The 19,884-nt window shown below is 35.1% G+C and overlaps 1 protein-coding gene across 8 annotated transcripts in view; it reads right to left on the reverse strand.

Annotated features, from left to right (window-relative positions):
• Positions 1-19,884, reverse strand: part of LOC115242721 (growth factor receptor-bound protein 14-like) — a 325,508-nt gene that overhangs the window by 212,917 nt on the left and 92,707 nt on the right. For all 8 annotated transcript variants that reach the window (XM_029819228.1, XM_029819236.1, XM_029819235.1 and 5 more), the window contains 5 exons: positions 14,174-14,355; positions 13,551-13,707; positions 12,095-12,225; positions 10,464-10,544; positions 10,239-10,370 (listed from right to left, as the gene is read on the reverse strand). In XM_029819228.1, the coding sequence (XP_029675088.1) occupies positions 10,239-10,370; positions 10,464-10,544; positions 12,095-12,225; positions 13,551-13,707; positions 14,174-14,355 (683 nt within the window). The remainder of the gene's footprint in view (positions 1-10,238; positions 10,371-10,463; positions 10,545-12,094; positions 12,226-13,550; positions 13,708-14,173; positions 14,356-19,884) is intronic.

Consider the following 19,884-nt stretch of genomic DNA (forward strand, 5'->3'; position numbering starts at 1 on the left):
TTCCGGAAGAGGAGCCACGGCCAGGTCGCCGACGGCATGGACCACCTCTCTCGAGCAATGAGAGCTCTTTCGCTGGGTTTCCACCAGCTTTTTCGGTCGGTGGATGGTTTCGTCGTTAATTGCGAGGAAGGGCGAAGGGCCGGAGTGAGAATCACTCGCGTGGCGCCCGACAACAGCGAATACAAAGGCGATTATCCTTTTTTTGTGTACGAATGACTAGGACGATTAAAAAAGGTGGAACAGTATATGTCATGAAGAAATTGTAATATATATTATTTGCAAAATTAAAATTTCAATAGCAACAACTACATTAGTTGAGAAATATATTAAAGAATATTATTTATTATAATTATTATTATTTACGGATTCTCTCATTAATAGAGTTGCACAAGATCCAAGACAAGACAATATTCGTAAAAATATTATATTGGTATTAAAAATTTTCAGAAACATAAATCTTGTCTTGGTCTTGAGTAAATCTTGCTAGCAAAAATCTTGTCTTGTATTGTCCCGATTTTATTAAAAATTTTTATCTAATATACTGAAGAATCGTTAATATAATATTCAATAATATACAAGGTGTCCGAGAATTAGACTGACAAACTTCAGGTGGTTATAAAGGACATCAAAATAAGCCAATCTCGTCAATAATTTTTTCTTAAATTTTTGTTTTTTCAATATCTCTTAAAGTTTTTAACCAATCAAACTAATACTTTGGAACAATGTTTAGAACAACTAGAACAACATGGAACAACCTTGAAAAGTTCGATTTTTGAAAAATGGGGTGCCAGGTCAAAAAATTGTATTTTTTAATTTTCCGCGAAAATTTTTATAATATAAATTTGATGTTTTGGAACAATTTAGAACAAGTCTAGAACAACCTGGAACAACCTTTAGAATTTTAAAATTTCAAAAATGGGGTGCTAACTTCACGCAGGTCAATAAATCCGTGTTCGCAAATGAACCGTTTCGGCATTAGATAAAGACTAACAAAGCAAAAAAATCTTTGAAAAAAATTATTTTTTCAAAATTTTATTAATGTGGTTAAATAGAGGTATTTTTCTTTTGTATGAAACATTGTTTGATATCTCGAATAATTTTCGAGATATATCGAGAAAAGCAAAAGGCTGCTCTACATATGACGGATGATTTCACCCCTTAGAATCGTTTTTGAGGTGCAACTGAAAATTTCTAAATTCATCTATTTAGCCCCCCCCCCCTACATGTGTGTAAGGTTTCATCAAAATCAGAATTTTCGGGTTCGCGAGGTTCCCTTGTTAGTCTTTGATTCTCTAGTGCGACTCATTCGCGGACACGGGATATAGGCAAAATTGTTTGTTTTGATGTTCTTTATAACCACTTGAAATTTGTCGGTCTAATTTTGAGACACCCTGTATAATCTTTATAACATATATAAATAATTTAAGATAATTATTACTATTTATGTCATTCGTTTATTTCCCAAAACACTACACACGCGCGCGCGCAGAGTTTTGTGTAGCTAAATAATTATGTAAAATTTTATATTGTTTATTGTATTGATTGTTTCTAAATTTGTTAATATAAATATTTTTATTTTTTTTAAATTCTTTAAGTCTATAATATAGTAATTTTTTTCTCATCTAATTTACACACAAATATATAAATTTTAGCTTTTTTTAAAAACCAATAATCTTGACGATCTTAATCTTGGTATTGTCTTGATAACTAATTAAAAATCTCGTCTTGATCTTGTCTCGAATTTCGAGACAAGACATCAAGACTAATCTTGATATCTCGTGCAACCCTACTCATTAAAATCGTTAAAAAAAAAAATAAAGACGGAATGGAGAAAGCAGAAGGAAGAATATCTCTGCCCGCCACACCCTCGCTCGACTTTCGCGAAAAGGATCCAATTCTCGATATGAAAGCGCGTATCTAATTATCGAATCGTTCTTTTTGCGAGAGCGCGCGCGGGTATCGCGCTTCGCCCACGGATCATCAGTCACGGTTGTTTGCCGCGGAAAACCGTCAGCCCCTTTTTTCCCGTGCCGCCGCCGTCGACGTTTCTCCACCCTCGGCTTTCCACTCCTGAGAATCGTCTTTCGATTCTTGCAAGCGAGGCGGTTCTAGATAAAAAACTCCTCTCTCGCGTGAGGCAACCGCGACGTCGCCGTACTCGTAGTCGTAGTCGTCGTCGTCGTCGTCGTCGTCGTCGTCGAGAGTCGATAATAAATGCAGAGCGATCGCTAGCGCGTCTAACAGCTAACGACCGGAGTTCCAGCTCTTCTATGTAAATCAGCCGTCGTTATCTTTCGTAACGGCGCCGTATCTACTCGCTAACGTTCCCCGTGAGATACAAGATACCCTTGGCTCTCCCTCTTCTCCCGCCTCTCGGTCGCTTACGCGAAACTTCGATTACAGACGGAAACTGCGGAAAACTTGGTGAATGGACCGAGAGCGCGCGAGCGGACCGAAGTTACGGCCCCGGGGCCCCCAGAAATCGGATGAGACGATAAACAGAACAATGGAGGTCTTCGGGTTCCGTGACAGGACACTGATCTTACACGGCGTGTGACTGGAGACAAAGTGCGCCCCGAGTATCTCTCGGCTTCGCCCGGCCGGCCGTCGCACAATGTACCCTTTGCCTTTACTAGGGTACAAACAATTTACTCAACCGTTATACCCCGAATTATATTTACGTCGTCGAACGCGCGGTTATAATGGCGGCAACCGAGTGTCCGAGCGTAAGAAGATAGATATGATAATAAAAAATGTAGAGCCTCGAGAAATACTAATTAATATAATCCAAAGATATACGGTGTTTTCAGCTCTGACGAATAAATTTCAAATGTGTACAAAGAGAAATCAGTAAGAAATAAGAGTAAAGTTTATATAAACATAAAAGATTCAGGATATTGCTTTTTCTACTTCTCCAAAACATTTGACAGAGTATCTACTCAAATCTTGTAAAAAGATTCCCTTCTTCCAAGTATTTTTTCCAAAATTTCAGGTAAAGAGAATTTTCCAAACATTTTTTGATGCAATTTTCTAAAATAAGTTTTTTTATGGTACGCTTTTTCTAATGCTTTTCATACGAGGGAAAAGCAAAACTTACTTAAGAATGTTTTGGCTGACAATAGTAGCAAAAAACTGTCAAAACTTAAAAAAAAATATTTCTTATGTTTATACTGTTTGAAAATTCAAATAAATAAGTCCAAATCATAAAAAGAATTAAACTCTCACAAAATAACATAATTTTTAACGTCTGCGAAAAAGAAAATAATTATAATTAATATATTTTTCCTAATTTATGACAAAAACTTTTGATCGTGAATACCCCCTGAAATCAACTGCAAGAAATTAAAAAAAAAAACGAGTAATTTGCAGAAAGAGAGAGAGAGAGAGAAATAATATTTTTCTACAATATTTAATAAATAACTTTTAAACGAGTAAGTGAATCTAAATTAAGTTTTGCATAAATATTTATTACAGTTTTCTTAATATATGTGAAAATTTTTATTTCGTTGGCAATGTTTCAATGTTTTGACATATGACATATACATCTTTAAGTTTCAAATACTACATTTATAAATATACTAAAAAATTAACTGAATAATTTTCGTTAAAATAAAAATTCTTAACTTGCATTACATTTTCATTTTTTATCACTAAAAATTAAAATAAAAAATATATACTGCATATTCAATATTTTGTTAAAACATCGAATATATAAACAGAGATAGATATATATTTATAATATATTTTAAACACACATTCGCAAAAGGGAATTTTCTTAAAAATTCCCCGTGTCCCAATAAAATTCCATGAGAATTCAATTTCATATATACACAATATATATGAAAAAGATATTTTTTATATTCCATATAAAAAAGGAATATACAGAAACAAAAAAAGGGATAAAAAAAGGTAAAAGAAAATTGACGATAATGAAGATAACGACATATCTATCGTTAAAAACAAAATACAATGTAGTTTCGTATACCGAACGCGACAGGCTAATATCGTACGCCGTAATTTATGTCTTGCGAAATGCGTTCTTTATGACCACACGGGGTACAGTAAACGCAGTAACGCGAACGGTGATCATCTTTCTCGGCGAGGTGTAAGTAACGCGTAAATAATGACGGCCGAGAACAATTGCGATCGTTAAAGTTGCGGCGATAAAAGCAGTCACCGTCTCTCTCTCGCCCTCCTTCTTGCAACGTTAAGGAGCGTCGTCGGAAAATTTACGTCCGTATGCGCACCCGCGGTTTCATTTTGAATTCAATTCGCTTCTCGCGATCGTATCCCGATATCCCGAATCGAAATTATCTATCGACTCGCTCTCAGCGTGCGCGGATGTTATTACGTGTAAATCGAGATTGACAGCGTCAAGGTTCTCTCGCTCCGTGACGTCGAAGGGATGGAGGCAAGCAAACGCCCCGAAGATTAGCCGTGGCGTTACAATAATCTCATTGTTCACCGCGGGCGTCATTGCATAAGACCCGAATAAAAAAAAAAAATTGAAGCGAATGGCGAAACATATATGTATTATCGAGAGACAATCAAATTTCGCTGTTTTTTATAGATAAAAAAATATAAAAAAAGATAACAAACAAAACAAGCAATATAATCTTCAATCAAAATTATTATTTCTATAACTTCTCTCTCTCCCTCTCTCTCTTTCTCCCTCCCTCTCTTTTTATCAAATATATTTTGTTAAATAAATATTTCCGTTAATCTCCGTAATAATGGAAAAAGCGACGATATTTTTTTTAAGAATCTTCGCGATCGAACGTTTCTCTCTCGGGACTTTACGGCGCACTGTGCATCACGTGTTAATGCAATTACCGTACTTACTTGCGATGAATTTACAGAGAGAAGTAAGGACAAATTGGAAGAGTGAACCATCGCAATCGTAAAGTACGCTTTCCCTCCCCCCTTTGGCCATTTCACTCGCCCCCCCCCCGATTTGTCGATTCGCGTGTACGGGGACACTTCTCGCGGAAGTGTTGCACGGCAATTATGTTAAGTAACGAAACTCGTTTAAGCCCGCCGATAGCCAAAGAGCGCGAAGGAGTATTTATATTTCTACGGCAAAATGCGCGACACAATATTTCTCTCTCTCTCTCGCAAGGTTTTTTTGCCGATAAAATTGATCGTACGTAGCGGACAGAGAATTATCCTGCCGCGAGTACGTATCCGCGATAACGGGGCCACGCCCGTTACTGCGAGGGAGGAAATGAAAAAGGGGGTTAGCGGGGACGAGGTCGGACTCCGCGGGGGAGGATAAAACCGGGAGGGGGGGAGGGCGGGGGGTTGAACGCAGTCGGGATGGCGAATCCTGAGAGTTGTCCCGGCAATAAAAACGTCGGACATCGGCGCGACTTTCAATAAATCGAACGTAAATCGTCGATGTTTTCACTTAATACAAGTAATTTATAGACGCAACTAATCTTATTTAATATGGCCATTTGATGTCACAGAAGATAATCATCTCTTTCGAAATCTGATATTAATTGTTTTCCAGCGTATCCAAGCAATACGTCAACTCCTTTTTCCGTGCAAAATTAAATTTATTTTTTTTCAATTTATTTATTTAATATGACCATTTTAATATTTTATTTAATATGACCATTTCACAAAGTTAATTTCTTTCAAAATCTGATATTAATTATTTTCCAACGTATCCAAGCAAGTAAATCAACTCCTTCAAATGCAAAATTAAATATACTTTTTTAAATTTATTTATTTAATATGATCATTTTAATATTTTTTTAATACGGCCGTTTGAGTTCACAAAGTTAATTTCTTTCAGAATCTGATGTTAATTATTTTCCAACGTATCCAAGCAAGTATATGTCAACTCCTTTAGATGCAAAATTAAATTTTTTTAAAATTTATTTAAAAGTTACATATAATATATAATTTAGAGTGTAAAATAGAGAGAGGAACTATAAAACTTTGTAACATTATTGCAACTGATGTACACCGTGACGAGCGTAAGGTACAATAGAAGCCGCGATAAATCAATATCTTTAAATATGTATACGCGTGACAAGAAGATGATAAGAGGACGCGGGTTTATCCTGGCTCTCCAAAGTGCATCAACGTATATTGAATGTGCATATTACATGCGGCACTCTCGTTGATACGTCCGCAAAGAACAATAAACAAGACTCGTTCGCTGCGGCGAACGACCGTCATAAAGGGCGGTCTAACGTTAAAGCTTCGGTAACAACGTCTCTCGATGACACCTCCCCGAGAAACGGAGTGAACGCGGGCTAGAAATTAAGAGGAGACGAACATATATCGCGTCCGGGGATGATATCTCGAGTCGGTCGCTCCGAGATAAGGCCGCGGCTAGAGTTCATAAATTATTCCGTCCAAGAGGATCGAAATAGCGGCGCGAACGCTAAGGTTAGTAAGGATTATTCACGGCCCTCCCTCCCTTAAAGCCGTATCATTTAGCATCGGTACCATTCCACTCTCGCCACGTCTGTGCCTCGCTTTCGCCTACAATTGTCGCGTTCTTCTCCATTATCTCGAGAAGTTCCCATATCTCGCTCGGCGAGATATCTCTCCCAACGCGTGGCATCCTTTTACGCATCCGCGAAAAGTCACCCAGACTATCGCACTCAGATCGCGTAATTATTTCTAGGTTTTTTTCTCTTAAAGTTAAATAAGAAAAAAAGAACATCTACAATAATAATTATAACTAAACTATACAATAATAATTATAATAATAATAAAAATAATAATTGCTTCGTTTCGTGCTCCTTCCCGGTGGACTACACGTGTTAGGCAATTTTAAAACTAACGAGTGAGACAATTATTTCAAGAACAATGGAATTTCGCGTGGCATGGTGGTGCAATTTGCGATTACAATTGAACGAGAGCACATACGTGCACGAATATCCATACAATGGCCGCGCGATCCACTCCGTCTATGTTCGCATGTGATCTTTAATGTATAATATCGAGAGAACGATGATGACGGGACCAGCGAGGAAATTGACGGTGGCGGAAAAGGCGTCTTTTCTCTCGCGTATGAGCGAGAGAGCGAGATCGATGGAGCGCGCGCGATAAAGACAGACAGAGGCGAGCGGTAGCGGTAATTGCGAGCGTATTTCGCGAGGCATTTCGCCTTGGCGTTTTGGTCGAGAAAGGATGTAGTTGAGAAACTTTCCAAGAGTAATTAACCCTTATTCGAACGAGCCGAGTTCGCTGAACGTCTCATAAAATTTCAACTAAACTTACTTTCGGAAATAAACTTCTGGGATTCACGAGAGAAAAAGATCGCGTCTCTGAAGAAATATAAGAGCGATATCGAAACTAAGAGGCGAGAAACGCGCATCGGAAAACCCGTATCTATGAAGGAAATTTGCAAGAAAGTGCGAAGCTCGCGGAATACATATGCACTGCTGACACATCTGACAGTCGCACAGAGTGACAAATGAGTGATTTGAAAATATAATTCTCCGCTTTATTAGATAAACTTTTAATTCATATATTTAATAATTAATATTTAATAATTTAATAATTGTATATAATTGATTATTTATCTTAAATTATATTTTTATTGTAATGTTGAAACGGATTTACATAATAAATTAATCAAAATAATCATATATATTAATATCATTATTAAAGACATTAATTTAAAAAGTTTAATAAAATAAGAATTATTTCTCTTCAGATTATTCGCTTGTTCCACTGTGAAACGTCGTAATCAAAGACCGATAAGCTTGAGTCACGGCTGTTGTAAGTCATCGTATTCCTGTCATCGCACGACACTTTATCCTTTTCTCCGTCAAAAGATTATATCACTTATCATATTAATGACGTACTTGCGGTCTTGTACCGAGGTGTCGGAGCAAAGCGGTAACAATGACGACGGGTTGTGACTTTTTTTTACGGAACGACGCTTTCGTCCGACAAGATATCAGTCGCTGATACCGGTATTGCCGGAAGCGGCGGGGCTTGAAGTAATTAAATCATATTCTTACGCGCTTCAACGCCGAGCGCGAAACCAATCAATTTGCGTTTCAAACCAGTTCTTTAGCGCTGGAAGAACAAAAGAAAAACACACCGCATTTCAACGCCTATATTCCGTGAAAGAAATTTTATTAATAGTTAATTTTCCTAACGATACCGGCACTAATCAATTTGCGAACTCGTTACAAGAAATTCATAATATGCGTTGTGCAAAAAGAAGAAACGTACGTAAATAAATACTCATCACACGTCAATATCTTTCACTTTAGTATAAATATCGATTAAATAAAATTTTAACGTTATTACATAATTATACAATAACGTAAATTATATTAGGATGTCTATACTCAAATCCTGTGAAAAATTTCCCTGAAGATTCCCTGATTTTCAATTTTTTGTATTTTTGTTTAAAATTCCAGGTAAAGAGAATATTTTAAACACATAATTCACAACATGGCTTATTGGCAGATTGTCTACTGCTTACAGTATAAGAGCAAAATTATCAAAGAATTTAAAAAAAAAAAAATTCCTCGAGTCCCAATAAAATTCCATAAGAATTCCCTGATTTTTCTAGGTATAAAAATATTTCCTGAAAATTCCAGGTTTTCCATGTTTTTTCAGGGAATAGACACACCCAGTATATCAAGTATTTTTATTCAATAGCGCGCGCGTATCGCGCTTAAATAGAATATTAGCAAACATCTATCGAAGCATTGATATACGCAGATAACGGGTGAATATTCAGCGATAATATTTCACGTGCGCGCGGTCGAACTGCATATACGAGTGTGTCTGTAATAATTCGTCGCGCTATCGTTATTTAACTAGATGTATCACCAGGCCGTGAAACGATCGCGGTCGTAATTCACTCGATATTTTATGCGCGCGTGACAAATGGATATTTTTTTCTTCTTCGGGATATATTCGAATAATCGCTCGTACGCCGATATGATTCCCGGCTTTAATGCGTGGCGATTAATGATGCGCGATTCGGAAGCGCGTCCGCGAAAACGATCGTTCCACGCGTCAGTTTTAAAGGGCGAGCACCACCGGTTATTTAGCTACCGGTCGTACGCGCGACGGAATCGATAATCGAATAAAATTAATTTTAAAACAAACGTTGCCGGCGCCGCCACGCCTACGGGCTGAATTCAAAATCACCGTGCATTAACTACCCGCTAGTTATCTCGAAAATGACTGCTTTGGGTATCGGTTATAGCGAGTGAACCGCGAAGGCGTTACCGGCGTATCGCACGGTGTTAATTATGCAAATCAATTGACTTAATGACTTAGCCGGATACCAAATATTACTATCAAACTCTAGAGGTATCGTGCAAAAATTTGGCGAAAGGCAAAAAAAGAATAAAAGGTGTCTGGCCTGCGTCAGCTGATTTCTTTAAAAAGAACTACCGAAGCGTATCGCGAATAAAGCACAGAACCAAATGAAATAAACATCAACATTAAACTGTCAGAGAAATTTACTGCTCAAATTTCGCAGTGTATTTATGTATCGCGAATGTATTTTTACATTGTCGATAAGATTTTTTTTTTTTTTACCTCGAACATAAAAAGACCGTGGCGCATTCTTTATGTATCTTTGCAACAAAAGCCTTCCAGCTGTTACATGTTAATGTCGCTTAATGATTTATAAATAAATTGCCGGCAACGTCGTGACTCATCCATAACGGATGCCTCCGCGAAGTCCTTGAGAAAAGTATTAACACCTGCGAGAACGATCGCAAATGCATGTAGAGCCCGACGAGTGTTTATCACTTAGAGAATCGCTTACTCGGATTTGAAAAACGTTTCACCGACGATGAGTCAGTAAGAACCCGATCTCCTTCGCAAGATTTTCTACCGTGATCTCGTATAAAGATAATCGAGCGTAGGAAAGAAGAGAAACTCGCCATCATTTCATGTTAACATATTAATCATCGTAAGTGGAATATGTGTTCGCTTATTAACACCGAGAAACAGTGCTTCTTTATGTAACGTCTTTCTACGTTCTGATGCGTCAGCTGGCAAAATGGCAGATAATACGGACATTTAAATTAAACAGCTAACAAAGGTTGTTAATATTTTTGTCGCAAAATATTCAGAATTATGCATGATTCATAAAAAGTTCATTTTCATTGAAAATCAGCAAGCGTATATATATTTCGATTTAAAAACCCTACAAGAAATTTTTAAAAATGCGAAATAAAAATTGCAGATTATTTCAACGTGCGAATAAATTTTCATAAAGTCAAAGGACTTACCTTTTTCGTCGTGTACAGTTTCCGACCTTGAAGCAACATATACATCTTCCTCCAACCGTTCGAGTTCACGTGTCGCATCCACACCATACTGAATACCTGCGGGCACTCACCGTCCTCCCGTAACAGATAATTCTGCAATGCAAATAAAATATATATTTGTTCCATTTCAGTCAGAGTATCATTTTGACTATTTTGTTGCGTTCATAACGGCAGAAAGTCACTCACCCTTAGCGCGCTCTCAGCATCGGTAAATGTATTCCTGTCCTCCCCGCTAGGAAACGCGACCATATCGGCAGGAAAGAATTGCTGCAAAAGATTAAAAAATATTGCTTTTAAATTTTATAATAAATATTGGGAAATAAAAATTCCCTAGCATTTTGTTAAAAATGGGGGAAATAACTCGTAGAAAAATAATACGAGAAAATGAATTTTATATATTTAATTTATTTTTAAATTTTATATATTTAATGTAAATGAGAAAAAACTGAACACCCTCGTGTTTTCTACAAAATTTTTTATAAAAAATTAATTTGGTATTAAAAGATATATATTTAATTGCATCGCGTTGTAAATGTGAAAAATATAAGAAAGTGTATCTATTTGCAAATTTTATTTCAATTTTGTTTAAATTAATGGTATTTTGCAAATAAAAACAACCATATCTTCAGGAAAGAATTGCTGCAAAAAATCAAAATATCGCCTTTTTTATATTTTATAATAAATATTGGAAATATCCTAGAATACCCTAGAATTTTTTTCAAAAATAGAGAAAATAATTACAAGAGACATAATACGCGAAAAAATGAATTTTTCTAAAATATTTCAAATATTTCAAAATATTACAGTAAAGGAAATCTCATATTTTGCAAATATCTCAAATTCAGGAAATAGTTGAAAAATTATTGGAAAAAACTTATTGAAAAAAATAAAAATTTTTCTATAAATGAAACACAAGAGAGCTCTATCTTTTTATTAAAAATAGAAATATTCCGAGAGATTTCCTCGCCCTAAAGGGCGTTGACTACGATGCTCAGTTTCCGAAGTTTAGTTTCTGCGCTCGTTATCCTTTAATTGGCCAATCATCGGCAAACCAAGGCCAAGTTACAAGATTTATGATCCCATGGCTGACTGACTTTCAAACCACTAATTGATATTGGTTCAAATATATACTAATTAGTGAATCTATTTCGGAAACGCCGTTAAATCTCGGCATCAATGTTATACATTATCTGCTTTTTTTATCAAGATTCAAAATAATACCTATACCAACAAGATCTCATTCAACTCTATCGCCGTTTATATCCTCCCAATCTCGATGCGTTGAATTTAAAATGATACTGTGCGATTTTAATCCTGTAAAATCCCAGGACACGAACGTTCAATCAATACTACCGAATTCTCCAGACTTTCATCACTTCCGATATATCCGCGGGAAGCATCCCTCGCGCCATCTTCAAAACTTATCCAAGCTCATCGTCAACGAATGCACTACTGTCGGTAAACGCGAGAGCAGAAATTTCACTAGGTATGCATACCGACACATTTATGCGGGTAAATTTTCGTCGGTAATGTCAAAGCTCTTCAGTTATCTCCGAGCCTCCACTAGTCGTGAAAATTTATACAGAAGCGGCGAACCTTACTAATTCGTCGGTATTTCAAGGCACCTCGATCTGGCCGATAAATTGTCGGTAAGTTACCACGTATAATTTGCCAACCGATTCAGTAAATAATAACGGAGAACGTAAGATATTTTTTGATTTTTTACGGATTTTTACATGTATCTCTTATAAAAGAAAATAATTTTTATAAACAATTTTTTAAACGCGTAGTAATAAAATCATTTATCTTCTTCTTACCTTAGGATCGACGAATGGTTCGTATTTCAGGAAATCTTCACTGAAATAAAACCTCCTCTCATAGCGCGAGGCGAACATCTCCAGTTCTCTATGAACAGCAAGAATGTCTTCATGGTCTTCTAATGTACGTTCTGTAACAAAAGCGTTCATTTTAATCGCTTGTGAGATTATTTGTAAACTATTTCTCATAATTATTATCAATTTAATTTTTTACAATATTATCCCAGTCTAAAAAAAAGTTTTTTATCGTAGAATTAATTTTTTAATACAGTAAATAGTTTTAACATTCTCTTTTTGTCTCTTTTTGTTCTCATTTTGTCAAGCCTTCTTCTTTTCTATATTTTTATCAAGTTTTTATAGCGAGTTTTATATCTATAAATACGGCGGGTCGATTCTCGTCATGCGATCAATTTGGAAAACAATTTCGCGGAAAGCATGCTGGATTAAAATAACGTGACATTTCGCCCGGAACTCTAAACAAACATTCCATACGGAGACACGCGGTGAATCGCGTCTCTGACCTGCACCAAGCTCCTGGAGGTTCGCCCGCTATTGATTCTCGGCTGCATTATAGAGCCCTGTGCCGTCTTTACGGCCCCTGCACGCGTTATTTCCGATCTTGTTCCAAGAGTCAATACCATAGAAAAAATTTAGACGATTAAAGTATCCCCGATACATCAGACGAATCGCGTTTTCTTCTGAATGGCACATGTATTATTAACGAATAATCCACCTTTTACTTTATGTCTGTATCTTTATAAATAAATTATTCGTCGCACAAGAAACATCAGATCCGATAGGTTGTCGAGTTAAAAATAGCTATCAATAAAGAAGGCCAGCGATAATCGCAAATTATACGCCAATTCTTCGATCTTCCTTATTCATATATTATATTTGGCTTCATGTATAGTTTATGAAGAATCCGTTTATGAACAATCCGAATGTTGAAATAAATGCTTAGTTTGATGATCGTTGTTACAGAATCGTAATGTTTATGTCTTGAATTATTTACTGATACATTCTAGTGTATAATTCCAGTGTATAAATATAAAACTGTACGAAGCACAAAATATAAAATGTTTGTATTTCTCTAAAAAAGAATAATATATTATATATGATCCGTAAAAAAATTAACAATCTCACAGATATAATTAATGAATAATATACAAGTGGTAGATATAACAAATAATCATATAAAAGATGATCGCAGGCTTTGAAAGTACGGTCGACGATACAATACTATTCGCATGATCATGATAAAAAATTGTGTATACTTGAGAGCTTATTGATTGATCTTTAATCACGTTCCCGAAAAAATGTATAAGTCACGGATACGATTAAAAAATCGCGCGAAGATAAATAATTAATATTACTCAATAATTTTGTCAATTTTTGTTATTACTCAATAATCACATACGTCGATATCTATAATAATAATTACTGTATATGTACTTACCGATACCCAATTTCGGCCAGATCTCGATTATCGACCAGGCAGTGCCGATCACGTTCCTCTTGACTTTGAGCAACTCGCATAAATCGATCGTTCGCAGATCCTTCTCCACAACCACAGTGGTAAAAGAATGGTCATTGTTATAGAATCGCAATTCTTCCTAGTTGAACAAACATTTAAAACATATTACTTGTACATAATTTATCTCTCAAATGGACTTAATTAAATTAATTTTAATTTATAGTTAAGTCTATTTGATCTCAATTATGTATAAATAATATCTCTCTTGTGTACCCATTAATTTCCAACATTTAATTACATTATAAATAAATTATGAATATTTAGATATAATTTATATTAATAGTCAAATTTATTATATGAACTGCTCAAGTGATAATAATAAACTACTGTTTTATAAACAAAGCGAGAGAAATTAGGTTAAATAAGACGCTTTGATTACTCTATGATGTATATACGAGTTTTATAATTTTTTTCCTTTTTTTATCAAATATACTAACCCATTAAGATATAAATCATATATCTAAATTTACCTGCACGATTTTTCCGAGCTCAAGGTTAGTCGAATATTTTTCTAGTATTTAAGCACGGGATATTTTGACACAAACCTGTCTTTCACTGTCGATCACATCCTGATTTCCTCTTCGACTCCTTCGTATCGGGCTGCTACTAAGTTCGAAGATTGTGAGATCGGAACCGAGCCGTTCGTAACTTGCAGTCCGACCGACTGCTCGATTGTTCGGCAGCGTAGAGTTGCCGTCGATGCAGGAGCACATCTTCGGGAACCAATCTGTAAAAGCCCAAGAAAAAGCTGGAGAAAAATTGATACGGCGTATCACGGTCGGCAAACAAAGGGGAAACAAATCACACAACTAAAAAATCAGAAAAAATCGCTAAATCTACTATATATATATATATACACATAATATATATGTATATATATATTTATGTATATATAATATATATGTATATATATTTGTGTGTGTATATATATATATATATCACACAGCGCGGCGCCTTCTTCCCCGGGCCCGATGTAAAGTTTTGAAGATGCTTAACAAGAAAACCAGCAAAAATATTTATATACAATACTAATACGAGGAATCGCCATATGCAGCAGTCAAGACAGAGACTAGAGGTGCCTTGAGAGATGCCTTTAGATACCCTGTATGTGTTTAGGTCAAGTTTCTAATATAAACCATTGGGCGATCGAGTATCTCGCGAAACGCAGCACATACCGATATTGTATGGATGAATCTCGGTCTATTTCGATCTACCATCCCTCATCTTTCACTCCATTCAACCATGGTCTATATATTGTCGTAGCAATTTGCACAAATTGATTGATTGATTATTTATATTATGCGAAATAAAGAGATTCCACATAATTATTTTCAATTCTTTTACTATCGAGATTTTGAACTTGTTTGTAAATTGAAGAATCGATAAGCAGAAAACTTATTTTAAATACTTTAATGAATAAATCAGCAGAAGTTTCTATTAAATCTTCTTCCAATAAATATAATTTAATACTTTAACACAGACATTTTACACAAAATTTATCTATTTTGAAGTTTATTATATTCTTTTGATTCAATAACTAACAATTGTAGACAAATATTTTTTATTACAATCAAATACAAATATAAATTTTTTATATTTAATGAGAAAAAGCTAAAACACTCTCGTGTTTTCTACAAAACTTTTTATGACAAATTAATTTAGTATTAAAACATATGTATTTAATTGCCTCATCTTAAGTGTGAAAAATGTAAAAAAAAGGTATATTTAATGATTTGCAAATTTTATTCCAATTTTATGTGTTTAAATTAATGATACTGATTTATAAATGTGCATTTTTGGAGCTATTGATTTAAACATCTTATAAAAAAAATTTCCTGCCCGTTGGGTCATTTTTCTCAGGATTTTTTTTTTATAATGCTTGTGTGGAATATCTCAATTTCTCAGATGTATTTTTATAAGACTTATTTTTTGCACGGTTCTCTTCGTTCATTCGTACAATACGCGTTTACGACTTAATCGAAGGGGACTCTCCTCCGGGTAGATCGAACACGCAAAAGTCCACGTTGCAAAGATACCTTGAAGCAATGAGTAGCGCTTTAATAAACTGCTCGTCTGTCCCGTATCCGGAGTCATGGCGATGCACCAGTAACGAAAGCTCACATGTATATGTATGACAGCGGCACTGATACTCGATGTACATATCCATCGAATTCGCTCGTCATGGATTAACGATCGTTTCCACGAATCAAACGATAAAAAAAAAAGAGTAGAGAAAGCTATATCAACGGCAAAACTAGTAAACACGGATAGAATTCGAAGATTCCTGGTCTCTGTCTATTTATCTGACTAATAAACTCTTTTTTCCCTCCCTTCCCTCTTTCATGAATTAAAAATTCGATTATAATCGTAATATTTCAAGAATAGCACCGACATTCGTGGAAAAGAGATCAACTGTAATCGAGCCATGATTTTGCAAAGAATATTTATCACGAGATAATAAGGATGTAAATTGTTTTACAGATTTTTTGCAATGTTTATAAAATTATTGCCGATAACAATCAGTGGAAAATCAGTAACGAGTTCATTAGCGTTGCAATTTAAGTGTATGCCTTTGCGCTTTGACTTTCATCGAGTAAGCATTTCCGTTAAAGGTAAATCCAACTCGAACCTGTCGTCAAATAAACGTTTAATGTCACTCCATATCCAATCGATCGATTGCTATTAATATTTTGATCTCGTACACTAAAATTACTTAGAGAGAAATTATTTATCTTTCAATCAGAATTTATTTTTGTATAACATTTTACTTTATGCAATATTTATGTAATATCATAATTTCTTTATAAATATTTACTTTTAGAAAGATATATTTATTTGAGCTTCTAGTTTGAAATAGACGAATTGCAACAGGTGAAATTTAACAGAAATAATATAATAAATATATTATAATATTGTAGAATGTTCTCTCTATTCCTTATATATTATACTTTGGAATCAATCGCGAAAGGAATCTCTCTCGTAGATTACGAGAACGTTGGGAGCATAGTCCGTAAACCGTAACAGGACCGAGTGCGAGGGCAGACTCTCGAATTAGCGGGCCACGTTGACCGTTAATTGCGGCAATTAATTAACTCGCAATTGCCCGGTATGCGGTATGCAAATGCGCAAAGCGCGTAATGTTGTGAGCATCGCCGATTGCAGTTGCCTCCGCGCGACATTTTCGGAGATTGCATGAATGAAATCAGCGGATAACATCTGGTAAATTCACCGATAATCAATTTTTATACTTTAATTTTATTACTTTTTATACTTTGAATTAAAAAAATAAACACTAATTATAGTGATGAGATATTTCTTTCTTTCTTTTTTTTAATTGTAGTATTTTTTAATCGATGTAAATTAATTTGCCCAATATTATAAATTTATTTATTTCTCGTTCGAGCAACGTAACTACTGGAAAATAGAAAATGTGTGAGAATATGCTCTCTTTCTTTCTTCATAAAAAGAGGATACATGTATCTGGGAATAAGATCTGGATAAGTATCTGGGAATTAAGAAAGAAATACATTTCGTGAATATCAAGAAAGGTACACAGATTCTCTTCTTAATTCCAAGCTATACATGTGTAAATTTTATCCTATAGTAACGCAGATCGCTAGTTTCATAACAATGACCGCAGCCTTGGCCTACTCGCGCCTCTACCTATCTATCTACTAATATGTACATATATAATTATTTTATCCCATTTCGCTATTTTACTGCTCCTTTGTAACAATCTGCCTATTGTTACACATATCCGTATCCGCAACTGTAATCTCTGCTTTTACGGACACATCTGATTTTGCGAGGAATAGCAAAAAAACATTAACGGCGCACCTTTGGGTACTTCTTGTGTATATTTCTCCTACCATTGTAACATTTTTCAATGAATTAAATGTTGTTTGTAAAAAATAAACCAAAATTTAAATTCAACATATTTTGTCAACGAAAATTTAGTCAACGGAAGTGACCTACGATTAGTTGGTTCCTATCTGTATACAGGATGGGCCCAAATGTTCTGGCCAGACTTTGAGATTTTATAGGAAATTTAATTTAAAAAAAAAAAAGTGGTCCTATAATATGGGTCGAGAAATGCTTCCTTAAAAAGTTAGCGCTCAAAAACCTCTGAAATCACGGTTATTTTATACATTTTTACAAATATCAGGGAAAATATGCATTTTTTAACAAAAAGTTTAATAAAATTAAATTATCTTTCAAATGAAATCAAAATGATTATAGTTCCAAGAAATTTATTAAGTTTCATTTTCTTTTTGTTTCATTTTTTTCACCCTCTGCTCTTCCTTTCATCCTCCTATGGTGATTAAGGTTTAAACAATGCAAAAAAGTAAATTTTTTTTTTAGTGAAATAACCAACAAGCAAGATAAACATTAAAAATTAGCTAAGGCCATAACAGCATAAATAAAGAAGATTTTTAAAAAGCTCTACCCTCGATAGCCAAAAAAACACTTTTTTGTACATTTGAAATTAGTTATCTCAAAACCTATGGAACATACTATAATCATTTTGATCTCATTTAAAAGATAATTTAATTCTCTACAACTTTTGTTTCGGTACTTTTTGTTAAAAAACGCATATTTTCCCTGATATTTATAAAAATGTATAAAACAACCGTGATTTCAGAGGTTTTTGGGCGCTCGCTTTTTAAGGAAGCATTTTTCGACCCATGTTTATTGGAAACTTTTTGTTCAGAATTAAATTTCCTATAAAATCTCAAAGTCTGGCCGGAATGTTTGGGCCCACCCTGTATATCTGCTTGTCAGCGAACAGTTTCCGCTGCTTTGTAAATCGAACTGAAACAATTTCGTTCGTGAAAGTTATTTGTGTGGAAGTTGCGAGAGGATATTTCGTTTTCTCTTCCCGAGAGAGAGTGTCTTGGGTGTCATAATTCCGAGTGTCTATATTTACGAAGCAACGGATCCCTAATCACCGTTGTCACGGTGATAACACGTTATCTCGTGTCGATATCGTAAAGGAGCTTTGGACACCTCGGCGTGGATGTTTCCCTCAGTCATGCTCGCTCGTAAGTTACGTGGTATGCGGGCATCTACCTGTCACGATGACAAAACCAGGTCGTTCCATAAGCACAAGCCGGAACGTGCGCAGTCGCACCCGAGAAAAATAACACACAGGCAATAATGGGGAGAAACCTGTCTCTCTCTCTCTCTCTCTGTCTCTCATACCCTATCTCGCTCATTTATCTCGTTCGATCGCGGAATTTTATCTATTCCATGATCAAAAGGACTTTAACAATCGAAGGAGGGGATCGATAAGTCATGCGTTGGAAAGACAATGCTTGATGATCATCCTGACGTTGTACCATGATAAACGAAAGCGCAAATGACCTTATCCTTAGGGAAAAATTCATGAAAAGAAGAAAACAATGAGACATATATCAGAGAAGAGAATATACGAAAATATCGATGCCTTGAGCAACGAGAAACGACGACTATATCCCAGTAAAAACAAACAGTTCACTTTACATTCTCATGCAATAATGATTCTATAATCACAGCAGAATAACAAGATAAATGTCATATATCACACACAAACTGAGACATATACTATTTATCAAGAAAATATTTGAAAAATAATCTAGATCCTCTGATGTCTCTTTAAATAATCGAAATATGTCGACATAAAATTAAAAATGAAAGATTCGATTCGTGCATCAAGATTTATCGAATTCGACAACTGAAACTGCAATGTCCATCTCGCTGTTATCGTGACGAGGCAAATATTTCGGAAGAGTGGAGACAGCCTATGCAAGGTGGATCGATAAGAACCAAGGCAGGCCGAGCTGACTAGGTCGAGCTCGAACGTGTTTTGGCAGCTGCCCTGATTCGTACACCTACACGGCCAGTGTATAATTTTCAGCGCGTTCCCGCTTCCTCCGACGACGTGAATAACAAGAAATTCCATATGACTCCGAACCGTAAACATCCGATCGTGGCGAAAAATAATGGTGATAAATACCGGAATAATTTATAATTTAACATTTATCTAGTATATTCAAAATTCATATTATTAATATATCTCAGAAATTGTTTGATGTAAACACTGGCTTAAAAGTTTAATTATTTATTACTACAAAAAAGAATACTAATTACAGACGACCGATTTTGATTACGTTTATGCGAAAATTGTAATTTTGAAGAAAAAAATAATCCAAAAATTACTAGAAAATCTGAAAATCTTTATAATATATATAATATATACATAATACAAAAAAATATG

This window comes from Formica exsecta, unplaced genomic scaffold (genome assembly GCF_003651465.1).
Source record: "Formica exsecta isolate Colony F162 unplaced genomic scaffold, ASM365146v1 scaffold62, whole genome shotgun sequence".
In the NCBI taxonomy this organism is placed as follows: Eukaryota; Metazoa; Arthropoda; class Insecta; order Hymenoptera; family Formicidae; genus Formica; species Formica exsecta.